At 35.5% G+C, this 17,493-nt stretch overlaps 2 protein-coding genes across 5 annotated transcripts; one reads left to right on the top strand and one right to left on the bottom strand.

Annotated features, from left to right (window-relative positions):
* The first annotated feature begins 7,317 nt into the window (after positions 1 to 7,317).
* Positions 7,318 to 8,615, top strand: LOC110796176 (homeobox-leucine zipper protein ATHB-12-like). Its single transcript, XM_022001211.2, has 2 exons — positions 7,318 to 8,085; positions 8,191 to 8,615. The coding sequence occupies exons 1-2, from the start codon at positions 7,774 to 7,776 to the stop codon at positions 8,524 to 8,526; spliced, it is 648 nt and encodes a 215-aa protein (XP_021856903.1). The 5' UTR covers positions 7,318 to 7,773; the 3' UTR covers positions 8,527 to 8,615.
* Positions 8,616 to 8,882: 267 nt separating this feature from the next.
* On the bottom strand, positions 8,883 to 16,232 carry LOC110796188 (mediator of RNA polymerase II transcription subunit 10b). Of its 4 annotated transcripts, XR_008922877.1 has the most exons (7): positions 15,860 to 16,232; positions 15,686 to 15,766; positions 15,477 to 15,579; positions 14,151 to 14,240; positions 13,816 to 13,911; positions 11,869 to 11,952; positions 8,883 to 9,115 (listed from the first exon to the last, which is right to left on the bottom strand). XR_008922877.1 is itself a non-coding variant. In XM_022001232.2 (6 exons), the coding sequence occupies exons 1-5, from the start codon at positions 16,081 to 16,083 to the stop codon at positions 13,840 to 13,842; spliced, it is 570 nt and encodes a 189-aa protein (XP_021856924.1). In that variant the 5' UTR covers positions 16,084 to 16,232; the 3' UTR covers positions 8,883 to 9,115; positions 13,816 to 13,839. The 4 variants fall into 4 exon arrangements, 3 of the variants coding, with proteins under 3 accessions (XP_021856924.1, XP_056686819.1, XP_021856919.1); XM_022001232.2 differs by lacking the exon at positions 11,869 to 11,952; XM_056830841.1 differs by lacking the exon at positions 8,883 to 9,115 and having other exon boundaries at positions 9,495 to 11,952.
* Positions 16,233 to 17,493: the final 1,261 nt, after the last annotated feature.

The following is a 17,493-nucleotide window of genomic DNA, read 5'->3' as shown; positions in this document are numbered from 1 at the left end:
ATGTACTATTTTTCTCTTATGGGCGGTCTCTAATCTCTTTAATTACGTACTAATAAAAAGTTAAAAAAAAAAAAACGAAAATGATGAAAGTGGGGGGACGTATTTATATACTTCTATTAATAACCATGACACAATTTAGAAGGTGGACCATGGTGCACATAGAGCATGGTGGACCTTAAGAACACTAGTATATAATTGATAGAACATCTGGTTACGAGAAAAGAACATGAGTATTTTTTTTTATTTAAGTTTTTAATAAATAGTAAAATAATATATTATTTTTATAACAAAAAAGTGAAATATTATATCGCATGTTGTTTTGCCGTAGTGTCATGTTCTTTTGCTTATGCACATATGTTCTTTTGGTGCACTATGCTTTATGTACACCACGGTCCATAGTCCACGGATTGGGCTTCGACCTGATCGAAACTGTAGTACGCCTATTATAGCACGGTAGACTAACAGGAGTATTGGAGCAATTCAAGGCTAGGTTTTATTACGGAGTAGTCTTTAATTAACTTGGCTTTTGTAATAAGTTCTTGATAATTTTATGGACATAATCGTAAAACCATTGCATAAAGAATTATGAAAAGTAACTGATTGAACAAACAGTTTATAATTGAAAAATAATATATTATGTAATTAAATAGTGAAAAAGAATAAGAAGCTGTCCTACACGACTCTGTATGTTAGGCAAAACTATCTATAGCAGGTAGACCTGGTTATCGGGCGGGACGGGTCAGGGTCGGTGCGGGTCAAAAGAGGGTCGGGTATTGAAAGGGTCATTTTTAGCGGGTCGATAATGGGCGGGTCAAAAGCGGGTCGCGGGTCATTAGCGGGTCATTAGTGGGCGGGTCAATAAACGAGCAATGAAAAATGAAAAACAAAAGAGCCATGTGCAAGTACAAGTAAATACGAAGCTATACACGTAATTTTTTTGTATCATTACTATTTTAATTTTCAAAATAATTGTAGTATAAGTTTGACCCTATAATGACCCTGTCCAATAAAGGCTCTGTCCAATAAAAGCCCTGTCCAATAAAAGCCCTATTAACTTGACCCTAACCCTATATCCATTGGACTACCCTGTCCAATAACTAGGTCTAATAACAGGTAACGTTTAGCAGTTGATTGAATAATGTACTCATGATAAGGATATCATTGTAGGAGATGAATCATGATATTGTAATTAGATATCAGGGGCATGATGAAAATAGAAATTAAGAATCCTGATCTGGATTAGATCAATGCAAATATTATTGAACCACAAAAAAGTGATGTTAAACTGATAATTACCCTCGGATGGTCGGGAAATCATGTAACTTCCAATTAAACACTTAACCTAGTATTCTACTGGGCCATACACAAGCTCGTACATGTGACCACATATAAATTCGACAGGGTTCCATCCTAAAACCAAACGGTGATAGTTGGAGTGGCCTACCAATTTTAAATGCTAGTCAATCTCGCTCTATTTCTTCCATGTGGGATAATTAGTTTCAACTCACATGTGGGTTAATCTTCTCAACAGTAAATAATACTCCGTAAGATAAAGTTGTGGATCAGAGAAAGGAATGAAACAACTAACAGTTGGGGGGAATGAAGCCTGGTCCGACGCCATCGAATCATCATCAATCTCATTCCATTAACCCATAATTAATATAATATTATGGCCGGAATGAGCGACAGTTCGACCGGTGTCGTCGAGCCAGACAACATTCTCCTCAACAAAACTAAGTGATGATATATAGACATGCTTTCTTTTTCTATATTTTGGGTTGTTTATAGAAGAATGGAAGAGGTAGTATATGCTTCCCTTTCCATCCTATGCACTTTTATAGATGGGTTTCCTGATCGAGTCCATCATTCATTCATTATGAGTTTATTATGAGTTTATGACCTAATTATACCATTCCCCATGAGCCACGTGTTACGTTGCTATCTCACTTATATATTTAACCAATCTCATTTACTTTCAAATTTCTACACTAAAAACTTAACCATCAAGTTATGTCATCTTCTTTCCCGGTCTCCTCTCTGCCTACTGATTCACGCTAGCATTTACTAGCGGCACAAGTAAAAAAAACGAAGGAAGTATATGATTCAAAACTTTTCTATACATATATGATACTTCCTCCGTCTTTTAATACTCGCAACGTTTGGACTTTTGTCACTATTCATATAATCTACTTTGCCTATTCGTAGTGTTTTTTATATAAGATAAAACATAGTCATGTGAGGTCTTGTTAGATTCGTCTCAATGTGTATTTTTAAAATATCAACTTTTTATAATTTTTGCATAAAGAGAATTTAAGATATAAATGATCAAAGTTGTGCATTGACATGCGTAAATCTAACAAACGTTGTGAGTATTAAAATACGGAGGAAGTATATGTTTGAGAAAAACTACTCAACCACTATGTATACATATACTGTTAACTGCTAACTTGCTAAACACTAAAGTAGCATTTTAAATAAATCAAAACACTACCGTTAAAGATGTCCATAATTTCCATTGTATTTTTAGTGTTGAAGCACGTTAATCACGAGGAAGGAGATGATGCATGTATTTGGTGAGTTATTATTCTTTTATTCTAATTGTGCTTATGGATTACAGCCAATATATTATGTTTCTTACTACATGATTTACCGTATTTTAAACAAAAATATATACCAAAAAAAAAGACGAAAGTTTTACAACACCAAAAAATTGTACTATGTACCCTTACATCTTAATTGTACTTAAATTTTCCGTTAAATATTTGCAAGGGAGGGATTGGAAAATGTGTAAGACGGGAATTCTTAAAACAAGATTAGAAGAGATGACACACCACACATTGAAAACAGGGGCGGAATTAGGTGGGCTGGCGGAGCCATGGCCCCTCATTATATGTTTGAATATTAAATATGCACTGTAAAGTCACATGTCTAATATAGCTCAAGTGGTTAATTGTTCAATTCTTAGCTCCATTGATGTTGAATACAAGCCCACCGTTTCCTACATTTCTCTCCAACTTGCAATGCATAACAATCAATATAATACTCAACCAGTATTAGGCCAAGACTCCAAATTACTACTTTGAATATCATACTAATTTTTGATCCCGGACGATGCCCCGGGTCATTACATGAAAATCCATATTTATGCCATTACATACGAAGAACGTGATTAAATGCTTATATTATTTTTCTTCTTCACTATTTTGTCATTTGTTATATTTTGTTTGGAAAGAAAGAAATCAAATATGACATATAGGTTGGTGGATAAGTCCTTATTGTTTGAAAACTAAGGTCAAGGATTCGAGTCTTACATAAACGATATTTCTATTTCTTTTATTGTATGTAAATGAATGGAGTACCACCCTTTAAGAAGAAAGAGGAAAGGCACCACGTGGAAGATAAACTTAATTGTAAACGCCTTTTAATATATAGTATAGATATGGATAGATTGTGGAGTACATTTAGATGTTCCAAATTATATACAACTATACAAGCATATTGTGCAATAAAAAGCATATCGAATGGTAAGTTAAGAATGATAAGACATCAATATTACGTGTTATATGTCATAATGTCATATATATATATATATATATATATATATATATATATATATATATATATATATATATATATATATATATATATTCAATAACCAATTGCTTGTTGGTTCAGTGGTGATTGGGGCTGAACTTGGTAGGGAGAACCCGTGTTCGATCCCCCGCAACAACAATTGGGAGGGGAATGGAACCTAACCACCTAGAACTCGCCCCGAATCCGGATTAGCCCTAAAGTTAAACCGGGTACTAACACCAAAAAATATATATATATATATATATATATATATATATATATATATATATATATATATATATGTTCAATACATGGCATGTTCCATATAGAGGATTTCACATCTAACAGCAAGAACCGCCTTTTCAAACCAAAAATATTGGGCAACTAACACAACCCAGCAATCTCCCAATTGAAGGTAGACAGGTAGTAAGAGTGAATATCAGCATAAAGAATAGCCTCCAACTATAATACATAGTCAAAACAAATTGCAATAGACGGTGTAGTTAAGATTGGTGGGCTTATCAGCTTAATTATGGCTGCAACTTGCAAGAGTCATCAATGTGTACGTACGTCCAGGTCAAATTTCATCTACTGTATTAATGCACAAAATGGCCTTCAAGTAAATATATGGATCACCTTCAAACATTGTCCCTCTGGGGATATGATGTTGATGTAGTTGCTACTATGAGGCACCATGAGGTATTTTTTGTTGTTAGAACTTAGAACCATTGGCCGACCTGGTGTTGTGCATGGTGGGGCACGTGCCCTAGAAAATCGAGTCTTCAACCGCCCATCCTTGACACACCTTTGTCTCCGCCACTGCATGTATTAGTCCATTACGGATCTTTATGTGACAAATTAGTTACGGAGTAGTATTTATGGTTGTGAACAACCTTATATGGCCGCCAGATGTATTCTCCCGAATTTTGGGAGTTTTCAAAACTGGGTCACGAAATTTTCCAAATTAGTCCAAAACAATGTATTATTTAGGATAGTTGTGACTTTTTAAGACCCAGAAAAGTTAAAGGCCCGAATGTTTTCCATGGATCCCATGAGGATCAGAGAGGCATAACAGTGTTTATAAACATCTATTTCACCTCATAAATGACATTTCATACGGTTTTCTCCTACAGAAGTTGTTTTGTTGAATCAAGACCATTTTTTTTGTGGTGATATTCGAAACAAGATCATGAGAGTCTCCAATTTTGGTCCAAATCAGAGTATTATGACTATTGGACCCGGTAATGTTAAAGACCCAGATGCTTTCCAAGGACTCCATGAGGCCTCAAGAGGCATATTTGGCCATTTGAACTATCAAATTCGGCTCTTAAGTGAAACTTTAGACGATTTTTTTTCACAAAACTCATTTTGTTAAATCAATGCTATTGTGAACCTTTATGTAACAAAATAATTCGTGTTTATGGTTACAAATAACTCTATACGACCTCCAAATGCAATCCACCAAAGTGACATTTTAGCCGGTTTTTTGTTAAATCAATGCCATCGCCCTAGCGTAAATATAATAAACTAGTTGGATTGTGTTGTCCCGAATAACTTCATACAACCACATATGCATTTCGTCAAAATTTGAGAGCTTTCGAGAATTGGTCTTTGTAATCTCCAAATTAAGTTAAAAATTGTGTTTTTGTAACCTTCATATATGTAAAAATTGCGACTTTTTTGGATCCAAAAACATTAGAGGCTCAAATACTTTCCATGGACCCCATGAGTAGGGCCGTCAAATTGTTTCATCGACTCAGTTTCAGAAGATTACAAATAGTTCAGGTCACGTCAAAATCAGATATTGTCAGGTTAACGTTTCTATTTGGTCAATTCAGATGACTTATTCAAATGCAGTTGGGTCATACACTGATTATAGGATTCGGTTTGAGATGGTTCGGATTAAAAATGGTTTGGTATTGATTTAATTTGGTTCAGGTCAAGTTTGATTCTAATGTATGTCATCATTGGGTATAATTTCGACTGGTTTACTATCCGGGTTAATACCTAAATTGAATAAATTTTAAGGTCTAGTCTGGATCGGTAAGTCTCTGGTGTGAGCCAAGTCCGGATCGAGTAACTCAACAATTCCAATGTACAATCGAATACATCTTACAAAGACTTGTTGTACACTTGTATAGAGAAAGGGGTCTTTGCCCGCGCTTGAAAATATATTTAACAAATCCATGTTTCCTTTATAACCACAAAAAAACAATCAGCTGGATAACAAATTGGACAATGCTCCCTTTTAAAAAAAAAATCTTTCTTATTTTTTAAAGTATGACCTCACAAAATATCGAAAACCTTTATTCAGAAGTCAAGGCTAAGCCCCACAGACAAGAAACTAGTTCGTAATGTAATCTTGTATCTCACGATGAAGAAAAATAGAGTAAAGAATCATCTTTTCCACGTAACATGACCATCAAATTGCTTTTAAACAAGTGTGTTTTCTTTTTTCCTTTTTAAAAAGACTTAGAAACTAGTCTACTCAACAATCTAATTACACTACTATCAAGTATCAAGTGTGAAACGTAAATCTTTCTTCTCAAAAAAAATACTCCAACAAGGTAACGTCATCTACGGAGGTATAAGTGAACTCGTTGTCAATGAGCTAAAACAAGCACAAACTCGTCACCACGAATAGGAAGAGGTGAATCCGTGTGCACTTGTGCGTGTCATTGGCAAATTGTACACTTAGACCAACAACGCTATGAAGTACGGAGCACCTTAAAGTCTCAAAACGCCATATACGAAGTACATTATATCCGGTGTTTTTATACTACGAAAATTATTTGGGATAATAAAATCACGCAAACTTATTTCAAGATGACCCGTGTGCATAGACCGCGATGTTCCACCTTATTAACTGTACACAACGCGTTTAAAGGCATGAAAAATCCAAGTACTTTGGATAGATACGAACAAAAACCTCATCATTTGGAAGCTATGTGTCTTGAATCTTGATTAAGCAAAAAGCATGAGAAACGTAATCACTAAAATGACTAATTGCCATATGGTAAAATGCCAATTCATAAGCTAAAGAGGACCATGAAAGATGAAGATGAAGGTGGGAGCCAAATTTGTTGTTGGGTCACAAGGAACAAGTGTCAATAACCCAGAAAAAACACAGTTAACCTGACAGCTCAACCAGATAAGGTCTTTGTCAAATCTGTCAATTCACTATATATAATGACCCTTCTTGCTTCTCCTGCCTTTGCTTTCCAAAAATAAAAATGCTGTATGAATTTTTCTTTTAAAACTTGACATGACCATTTCTTGACCTCTTCTATTTAAGAGATAGAGACATACCGAAGCGTAATTAGGGCTCATAATCAGTAACTCAAACAGTAGTAACCAAGCCGTTTTCCTTTGCTCAATTTAATCCTGTACATGATGAAAATATGTGGACAGAGCACAATATGATGAAAATGTGCAAGTTAGCGATACGACCCAAAAAAAGCAAGGCAACAAGTATTATGTTACTCCAACTCCGCAAACAACAAACCAGAACTAAGGCCTTGTTCTTTAGAGCTGAAATAATTGAACTGAACTAAACTGAAATTAACTGAAACTGAACTGAACTGAACTGAATTGATCTACAACAACAGATAAATACACCGTAAAATCTTTTGAATAATAGCAGAGAAGTGGATGGTCAAGGATCATTCGTTACAAACAGGACCTTCCATAATTTGATCTCTAAAATGGCCGAGAAGTGAATGGTCACGGATCATTCGTCACAAACAGGAGGATAGGGGGTGTTAAAATTGACAATCGACTCTCTTAGCTAAGGTTTTCTCCAACTTCTGAGTTATCCAACACAAATGATTGCCACAGTGTATTAATGGAGTCCCAAACAAGATTCTCCTACTCCACTAGAATCTCCTATGACACGGCACCAACATCATAATCAAATACAGGGGCCCAACATCTTAGTGAAATCCATTTGGCATACATATATTTAACTGAGAAACCTTATTTTCACAGGTTCACACCCAATCACAAACACAAACTCTACTGCTTGTGTAAAAGAGTACAGCTATATCCATCAGAGCCAAAATTTCCTCGAACTAACACTCTCCTAATCCAAAAGCATCACCCATCTCAAAAGCCTATAAATTGCTGTCAGCAGCAGAATTCTATATGCCAACTGCAAAGCCAAAGAAAAAACATACACACAAACACACATGAACCACAGGTATGGATATTGATCCTGTAGCATCGGAGCAAACAAATAAGAACTGCAACAAGAGAAGATTTAGTGACGAGCAAATTAAATCCTTGGAATTGATGTTCAATTCAGAATCAAGACCAGGGTCGAAAACAAAGCAGCGGATTGCTAACCAGCTCGGACTTCATCCTCGACAGGTTTCTGTATGGTTTCAGAACAGGAGAGCTCGAAGCAAGTCAAAACAGACAGAGCGTGATTACAGCATCTTGAAAGCTCATTATGACAGTCTTGCCTCTAAGTTTGAGGTTCTTAAAAAAGAGAATCAGACCTTGATAATTGAGGTATAGTGTCAACCAGTCAATTGAACTTAATCTTCAAAGATAAAGGGTTCTTGTTCTAAGTTTCTAACATCCAGTATTCACGTTTTTCATCTCTCTTTTGAGCAGGTGCAGCGATTAAGGGGTTTAAAAGAAAGACCTAAAGACAGCACAAGTGACTCAGCTCCAGCTACATGCAGCAGTAACGGAGAATCTTTTTCTTTAAGCTCACCAGAGAAGCTCATAGCTAAGCCAGAAGATTATTACACTCAGGATGAGATTTTGTGCAATGATAAATTTGAAGAATTTAAGAGTTTTGAGCAGGAGACAAACAACCAAGAAAACTTCTACATGATAGAATCAGCAGATGACTCATTAGCATCATCTAGAAACTACAGCAGTGTAGAACCAACCTATCTTATGGAACATAATTGTATCCCAAACTGGTGGGAATTATGGGTCTGATACAGTCTGCGAACGTGGAGCTTTTACTATATACATAATTTTAGTTTTATGTTCAGCAGCTTTCAGCCAATATAAATAGTGATTGGGCATCTACCTCTATTACAAATTTGAAACGGTTCTATGATACGTAGAATTCCTATCTATCCAATAAAACTGCCAACATGCCACATGGCCCAGCCCCAAAACAGAACAAAGAAAAGAGCCTTCAACACTAAGTTATTCAAACACAAATATGAGAGATATGTATGTGGTACACACAACAACAACCAAGCCTTAGTCCCAAAATGATTGGGGTATGTGGCACACACTGGAGCTCGATATGTCAGACACAAGAGAAGTCCTAAAATTAGACACGGTTGCAAGAAACGACATTTATTAACATATTCTTGATTTTAACAGACTGCTTACATGTGCTTTTCACATTAAAAATACATAAATCAACATTTCCTTTTGACTTGCTTGGTAGTTCTTGTTAAAACATTGATGCGAAACCCGTTTTCTGAGCATATATCACATTATTTCTCTTCCTGTTCCTTTTCTTCTTCAATTTTTCCTCTACAAATATATGGTTCAATAGCAATTGAAGTATCTGTGTGAGAATTGAAGTGTCGGGTAGGAAATATATACCCTTGTCAGCGTGTTTCCAGCATGTATGCAACAAACTAAATAACGACTCAAAGTAAAACATCATCAAAAAGCAAGGTAATTGTAAATAAACATACAAAAGAAAAGCTCCATAATTCTCTGTTCTCATCTTACACCTAACTACAAATTAGTCACAAATATTTAACCTAAGGGTAGCTACAATATTACAAAAAAAAAAATTAGATCTCACACAAAACACAAGCAACCAAATTTGTACTCCATTAGAATAGTAGAAAACACACTCTAGACAAGGAAGAAAATCCAAGTAACCAGATCCTTCTCTGATTGTGATACGTTTCAACATGCTATTTATCTTGCTGACATTACACGAAACTATTTTTTATTCTCATCCCAAACAAGTCTACGGTACTACAAGACCACCAGTTACGGGAAGGGGGGGGGGAGACAGAGGATCAATCAAATGTTACATCTGAGAAAGACAATTCGCGGAAAGCTTCTAGACTTATGGATCTAAAAAGAAGCTAAGATCACAACCTAATCCTACAAAAATGACAAATAACATTGTTGTTGAAGTGATTACACTATATAATTTGTGGTATATATATATCCTGGAATGCAAAATTCTGTAACATAGTAGACCTGTAAAAGAAGACAAATATCCCAAATTCCAAAGTGAGTAAGTGACAAGTGGTTACTCTGAGGTTTGGCCAAGCTCCTAGAACAGCTTCTCCACTTGAGAAACAAATAATAGGCCAAACAGGGGGTAAAGTAAAAAGAGTTCTGATTCTCAAGAAGCCCAAGATAGCTTCTAATGGGCTCAGAAACAAAAGATCTAAACTGAAGCTTCTCTAGCTGTTTCTCAAGGAGCCATTTAACTTAATGCATCATTTTCTATGTGCCATAATACCCTTCATGTTTTAGAAATGACCCTACATCCCACCTAAAACCATGGTACTGTTACCTTTCCCCTTACGCCCTCCATTGTCACCACCAAATCTCTTCCGAGATTGAACACCACCAACCTTGTTTGCTCCTCAATTTCATTGGGGACCTCAACGTCGGCAACTCTTGCTTTTCCTTGTAAACTCCGACCCAGTAATCAGAATCCAATCACTCTACGACCGCGCTCCGCCACAACCATGCACCAACTGGTCTATAATTAGCTATCCTCTTTGTCGATCTAATATGGATCTACTATAATTCTTCTTCGTGATAATGAAGAAGGTTAATTTTGGGTATCCATTAGTTGGAAACTTGTGTTCCATACGGTGGTCAGTAAATATGGTAAAATGGAGAGAAACAAAGAAAATTAAAGAGACTATTATCAACCAAGAACTGTGTGGGATTGGATTCTTAGAGAAGAGAGAAAGATGAGAATTTGAACATGATTTTAAAAAGAAAAAAAAGGGAAATTATATCTTAAATTGATTAACGTAATCAGAGCCATCTATATTATATCAAAGGGCTGAGGAAATAAGATGATGATGATATAATTATAATAATAAATAATAATATAGATAATGGTTTAAAATAGTTATAAAATATAATGGGCAAAACAAGGTAAACTATTTCCGTTTTTTAGAAGCACTTCTAGAATTTTGTGGCCAAACATTTTTGTTTCTTGAAACTGTTTCTAGAAAATTACTTAACGGAAACAAAAGTTTTTAAGAAGATTGGCCAAACATACTCTATATAACCAAACACAATTTCTAAGGGAGTGCTTTTTCCTTCTTAGAGGTGGTCTTTTTTCCAAGTCTGTTTAAAGGTAGAGAAATATTTCTCACCTGGCTTATTTTTTTTACTCTGCTAGTTATCAGTACAAAAACTCCACCTCTTTCCTCCTCGGTGTTCTCACTCTAACCTTATCAAAAGTAGCTATTATATCTGAGTTTCAGTAACATCTTGCTCTGCTCTCTTTTCTTGCTGAGAGAGATGACCTTTTTCTTTTCAATAAATGATCACATTCCTAATCTCTTTTTCACCCAGGTCCAATAACCAAGAGCGATAAATATCGTCATCTGATATAATAGGCGTCTCACTATCCTCGATCTAGGCCCAAGGAGGCGAGAATTTTATTTGTACGGCTCCTCGGGAAACAATGGCAAAACTCAAACTTGTCATTTGTATATAATGTCCTTTCTTTCTTCCGCCCTGCATGCCATGCAGTCACGTGACCGACCCTGACATTTCCCCTTTTACAGCCATGTGGTCGTTCAATACTTCTTTACAGATTATGTTCCTTCCTTTCTGTACCAAGCTCATTTTAACAAGCACGAGAGAATTTTCAGTAAGTTAAGGCCCATGCAATCTAGAGAAATTACCGCCTTCGCAGATAATGAATTTGTAAATTTACTATCTTACCACCAGCTCTAAGCTGTTTAGATCAGATATCTTATTCAGTTCTTAGGTTCTAGAAATACCTTTTGAATTTCCGACTACTAGGTTCTCTCACAATAGAACTGCTTAAGAGTTGAGACAAAAAGATTATTTCTTATCAAGAGAGGAACAAACATATTACTACATATTGCTTTCCATAAAACATTGAATAAGTTCCCTCAGAACAGTTATTAATCGTCAGTTCTCATGGCAGCACCAAAGGAGAACACATCAACACAGGCAAACTTAACGCATAATCCACTGTGGCCAAGTTGTTACAACCACTGAATGCTTTGTTATAAATTTGTCAGAATCAGTAGGCGCTAGCACTTGGTTGAAGGATAAAGAAATATCACTTACTTCATTTTCTTCTTTGATGTAGCTCCACTTCGCAGCAATAAAGTATGAGCTTTCTCAGTTACCTTGTTTCCACATTCTTTCATGCTAGAATCCAGGAAATCAGACGGTTTATAGAGACAGTGTGTAATGGAGTATCTTGTAAAAAATTGATATAGCTTGGACATATTTAAAGCAAAGAAGACGATGATTTTTATTGATAGTTCTGGAAAACAGAACAAGGACTGGAAATATAAGACTCGAGAGGCTTGTTCTCTCCCAAAATGAAAAATAAAGCTAAATAAAATCCTCAATAATATTCATGACGATTTCTCTCTCACCTATCTCTTTCTATCTGTTCCCCAGTTCCATCATGCAAAGCCATACCAATGTCCAGAGGTCTCATTTACTAGCTGTAATCAATCATCAACATCCTCATGAAAGATCTTTTATCTCTACCTAGTATTTTAAAAGCGAACCATGGATGATTAGATGACATGTGTGATGTGTCATCCCCTCCTCTCATTCATCAACTTGGTTTGTTTTTCAATTTTTCTTTTTGCTGTTTACTATATTTTTACACTATATTTTACAGCTCCTACGCCTCGATCTTCTACTTCCATCTTTCTCATTCAAAATCAATTCACCGATAGTCCAATATATTCAGTCAGTCTCTTCCACTCCATCTCCCCCTTTAACACTAACATTAATTCATCATTTAATTTATATATTCTTTCAACCTTCAAATTCAACTTCTATTAAACCATATATTTCCCACTAAAATCACACGTCGTCAATAAAATTAGAACTTTAAAAGACGGCTAAACAACCACTATATAATTGTCGTTCTTTGAACGGGGTCAAGAGCTAGTTTGGATTAAAAAAGCATCATTTTATCCCCAGCTCATGCATTGTTCACAGAAAACTTCAAAACACAATCTCAGTGACAACAGAAGCACTCTATGCCTTAGAGTCCTAATGTCCATACTGGAACTTTTAAGTATCCTAATAACCAGTTCAACACATTCTTAACCCAATCGAATGAATACAATATATGATTCTCAAAAATTCATAGAGTGACCCAATGAGGCAACAAGGACATTATTCCAGCATGCCAAGAAGAAAATCATTGCATAACTAACCTGAGGAAAAATTGCCGCTTTGAGTAATCCATACAGTATTCAATCTCACAAGCATGCCCACAAAGTGTGTAAGGATCATAACTATTATTTAACCCAGTTACATTATTACTAAATTTAAAACTCTTGCGACAACCAAAAATTGAAGTAAAGATCTCAAATACACCTCAAGTTACTCAAGAAGATTCTATATCACATAGAACAGATTATCGTTTTACCCAAAAACGAACAACGTGTAGGGATGCACAAGCCTATCCTTCATAAACCCCGAAACAACTTTCCCAATTTCTACTCTTACAGGCTTACTACAAGATACTAAGCTAACCTCACCAACCTGGTTCACTCACATTCCCCACTTGTCTCACTATACTTAACAAATATATAAACATCAAACAGACCTAAAGTTGTTGCAACTTTAAAGTAAACCCTTAAAAAAATAAGAAAAAAATTCTTAATCCACCTCAATCATAGACAGACCAGGAAAACATCAAATGCTAGAACTCCCACAAGACCATGTCAAGCTTCAGTATAAAACATGTGAGCAATCAAGTGCACTCATAATTCTTAATCTTGTTTCAGTCTTACAATTGTATATTATAATTCATTAACATCTCCTAACAAGTATTATGCACAGAAGACCTAGTTGAAGACTACATGACATTGACAGCAAAGGATACAACATACAGGCAATCACGTGTAAAAAAAGTAAAATAATGGATGCAATTAAGCTAAAAAAAACCTTCATTATACAACTGCCACCCATATTGTGAATGGAGATACTCAAATACACAGCTTAAAGCTACACAGATTGTAAAGTAACTGACAAAGAAACCTGATTGCTTGCAGATATCAGAACCTATAGCTCACCCTTGACCTTCACATCTCCATTAGGCAGTGCACTCTGGGCTTGGGCCAACCTTTTCATCTCCTGTATGAAGCCTAGCAGTCAGATTGCTGATAAAAACATTAACCCTTCAATAGAGTTCTTAATTATTTAAAAGATGGTCAGATATACTGGTAGCAAGACAGGCATGAAGCTACCATCCTAGCTATTATAGACAGACAAGTTCTCAATATAGTTTGTGCAATAAGTTAGTCACCATAAATGATTTAAGAATTATTTTTAAAAAAAAAGGTTTGCATACACATAACAATATCCAAACTTACAGCGGCAGATGAGGCACGTATATCTCTGTACGCATCCACTTCAGAGGGAAAAGCTTCATCAAGCTCCTCAAGCATATGTTTGCGCAAACTCTGCAAACCAAATAAAAAACGTTGTTACTAATCAAAGTTTTATAAATAACCATCAAACAGAGAAGACACACAAGAGTCACATATTTGGTGAATAAAGAGAGAAGAAAGCAAAGTCTAGATGCACACACGGGCGTAGGCCAAAGTTGGCCCCTTGTCATACCTACAAACATCGATGTCATACTTTTTATATGTAACAAAATACACCTTTATATGTGTTCTATAGTTTTTATAGATGTGTTCTATTCAAGTGATTTTGACTTATCTGAACTTGCTTATGCTAAACAAATCTTAATTGAACTTATCTTTTCTGAAATTATTGGAACATATATATTCTCTCTGTCACACTTTTTTTTTGCCCCATTTGAGCCAATATACTCTCAAAAACAGCCCAATGTGGCAAGTAAAATGAAACAGATAGAATGCGCTTTTGTAGTAAACAAAGAACCATAGGTTAGACTGTTAGAAACAGAGTGTGTCAACTCCATGCTTGTTTTCTACTAATACATTTTAGTTTGTACATTTTAGTTTGTACAACATACAAATACCATTTGATCCTTTGGACTATATTGTGCAGTTAGATTTGATTAATATAAACAATATACCTTTCTTTTCAAATACTTTCCCAACAAGCATGGTGATCCTCTTCTAATTATATAGCTCAGTGTTGACTGAGTAATCAAGCTTTGGGATTGGAGAGGATGAATAGCTCATTATAATTTCAGATTTACCCTACAAATTATCTAAACCAACCAAAAATTCTCAAAATTTACCCTACAAAATTCTCACTTTTAGTGTATTTTAGGTGATATAAAGGGAGCTAGAAATATAACCATACGGACATACACACACGTCATATCTAATACACTTCCTCATGTCAACCCAATGACAGAAGAGAGAATATGATGAAGAGACAAAAAAAAATCAATAAAAGAGTGAATAAATAAACACATACAGGCAAGTGAAATGGTGTTCCTCAAACAATTCAAATAGTAATGACAGTTCAGTAACGGCACACCAGTGGACATAATCATTAACCTGATAAATCAACAAGTGGTTTTGCTATATATTTGCACAAGTCATAAATGATCAGAGGTCTCTCCCACCAACATCCAAATCCAATCCCTACTTAAATCAATCAAATTTGGACAGACTAATCCGGAACGGGATAATATACCATTCATGTGCAGGATTTCAATTCCATAGTAGTTCAAAATATGAAAGAGATGATCGATTTACCTTAAAAGCATCAGTTTTGCCTTTGGTGATCTGATTTTTAGCAATACAGCTATTAAGAACATCCTTGGTGAAATCATCTGGATTCTTCCCATCATCAATTAAACTAACGAAACGCACACAACAAAAATGTAAATTAACCAAAAACGGGGAGAAATTAGGAAACATATAAATCAAAATTAAAACAGCGAAAGGGGGGGAGGGATACTGACTTGAGAATCTCCATGGGAACCTGAATATTGCACTTTCCAGACAATTTCATCATATTATCGAGCTCCGTCACCAGAGAATTTCTAACAAAACGCAAAACAAGACCCTAAATTTTCAGTAAACAAAAATCATCGGAAAAACGAAGAGTAAATTAGGGTTTTTAGGAAAGAGAGTACATGCGTTGAAGGAGAGGAAGCTGGGAGGCAACATTGAAGGAAGAAACAGTGAGATAAAGCTGATGAAGAAGACCCAAAGTTTTTTCAATGGAGTTGGTGACGTCACTTAGGTTTTGCTTCGCATCATCCGAGGTTGCTCCTTCGTTGTTGGTACTGTTGTTATTGTTTCCTTGTGCATTTACCACGCCATTGTTTCCTGCTGCCGCGTTCTGTGCGGAATCCATGGATGAAGTCTTCAGATTTTTGAGCTTTGAGTTTTGTGTTCTTCCAATTTTGCAGGTGAATTGGACGAACTTACAATGAATAATTAAGTATGACCGGTTAATCTCTTTGACGATGCGTTTGGTGGGAGTTGGCTAGTTTAGAGTGGGATAAAAAATTGAGAATTTGTTGTTGGAACATTGTTTGTTGGTTTATGGGTGATTGTGGCTAAACTTGTTAGGAATGATCAAGGGGACTGAAATATAGATAATCCAGAACTCGCCCCGATTCTGGATTAGCTTAAGGGTGAAAAAAAATTCCTTTGTAGAAAATTACTCTTTATGTCCCTAATTGTTTGCCCATGTGACCATTGACTTTGTGGTCTCATAAACTTTTATGATAATGGGACAATATTTTAGAAACGGTCTAAAATGAAAACAGGGGCAAATAAAAAAAGGGATAATCAATATCTTGTTTGGTGGTTGATGAGAATAATGAAAGAATTTACAAAGTTACCATTACCTACAATTTTTTATTAATGACATTTTTTCATTTTTTGCCTCTCATCTCATTTTTTGGTGTTAGCACTTAGCACCTGGTTCACCCTTAGGGCTAATCCGGATTCGGGGCGAGTTCTGGGTGGATAGGTTCCAGTCTCCTCCCAATTGTTGTTGTGGGGGATCGAACACGGGTTCTCCCTACCAAGTTCATCCCCAATCACCACTGAACCAACAGACAATTTTTTATTAATGACATTTTTTTCATTTTGTGCCTCTCATCTCTAATCTCATAATACAGTCCCCTATATATTTTGTGCCTCTCTCATTTTCATGAGAATATGATGGTTTATTCCCAAACCATTCCCCCTTACAGAGGAATTAAGCTAAAGGTTGGGGGTCTAATCTTTTGGGTTTTTCACCTGTTAGGATTCCAACCTTTTTTTTTTAACCTTTTGGGGTCTCATTTTTAACAATTTTATATAATTTTTTTAACTAATTAAACTGTAAACATCTTGTGCGTTGACAATTTTTTTTTAAAAAATACGATAAAAATAGAGAGAAAACGAACCATAAGCAAAGGAACCAAAAACATCAAGCAAATCTAATGAGGCTCCAATTAGTAAGTAAGTAGTCGATCAATAATGTAACAAGACTTGTTACTAAGACATTTAAATGATTTGATGTTGCCAACCAAAATGTGCAACTCACAAAGAGTTGAACTTTTCTTTCTTTCACGCAAATAAGCCACATGAACAATATAAATATAAAATGGGATGGCGAATTCAAATATGAGACATATCGTTTACATACTTTTAACCTTAAAATTCTTAACCATTACGCCCAAACCTTGTTGGTGAGTTGTTTAGTTATTAATCCCTCCTTCTCTAAATGTTTTTCTCGTTTCTTTTTAAGGCGTACGTAACAAAATATTCT

The sequence above is a fragment of the Spinacia oleracea genome, chromosome 6 (assembly GCF_020520425.1).
Source record: "Spinacia oleracea cultivar Varoflay chromosome 6, BTI_SOV_V1, whole genome shotgun sequence".
NCBI classification, from domain to species: Eukaryota; Viridiplantae; Streptophyta; class Magnoliopsida; order Caryophyllales; family Amaranthaceae; genus Spinacia; species Spinacia oleracea.
The sequence above is the reverse complement of the archived record's forward strand: the minus strand, read 5'-3'. Positions and strand labels throughout refer to the sequence as shown.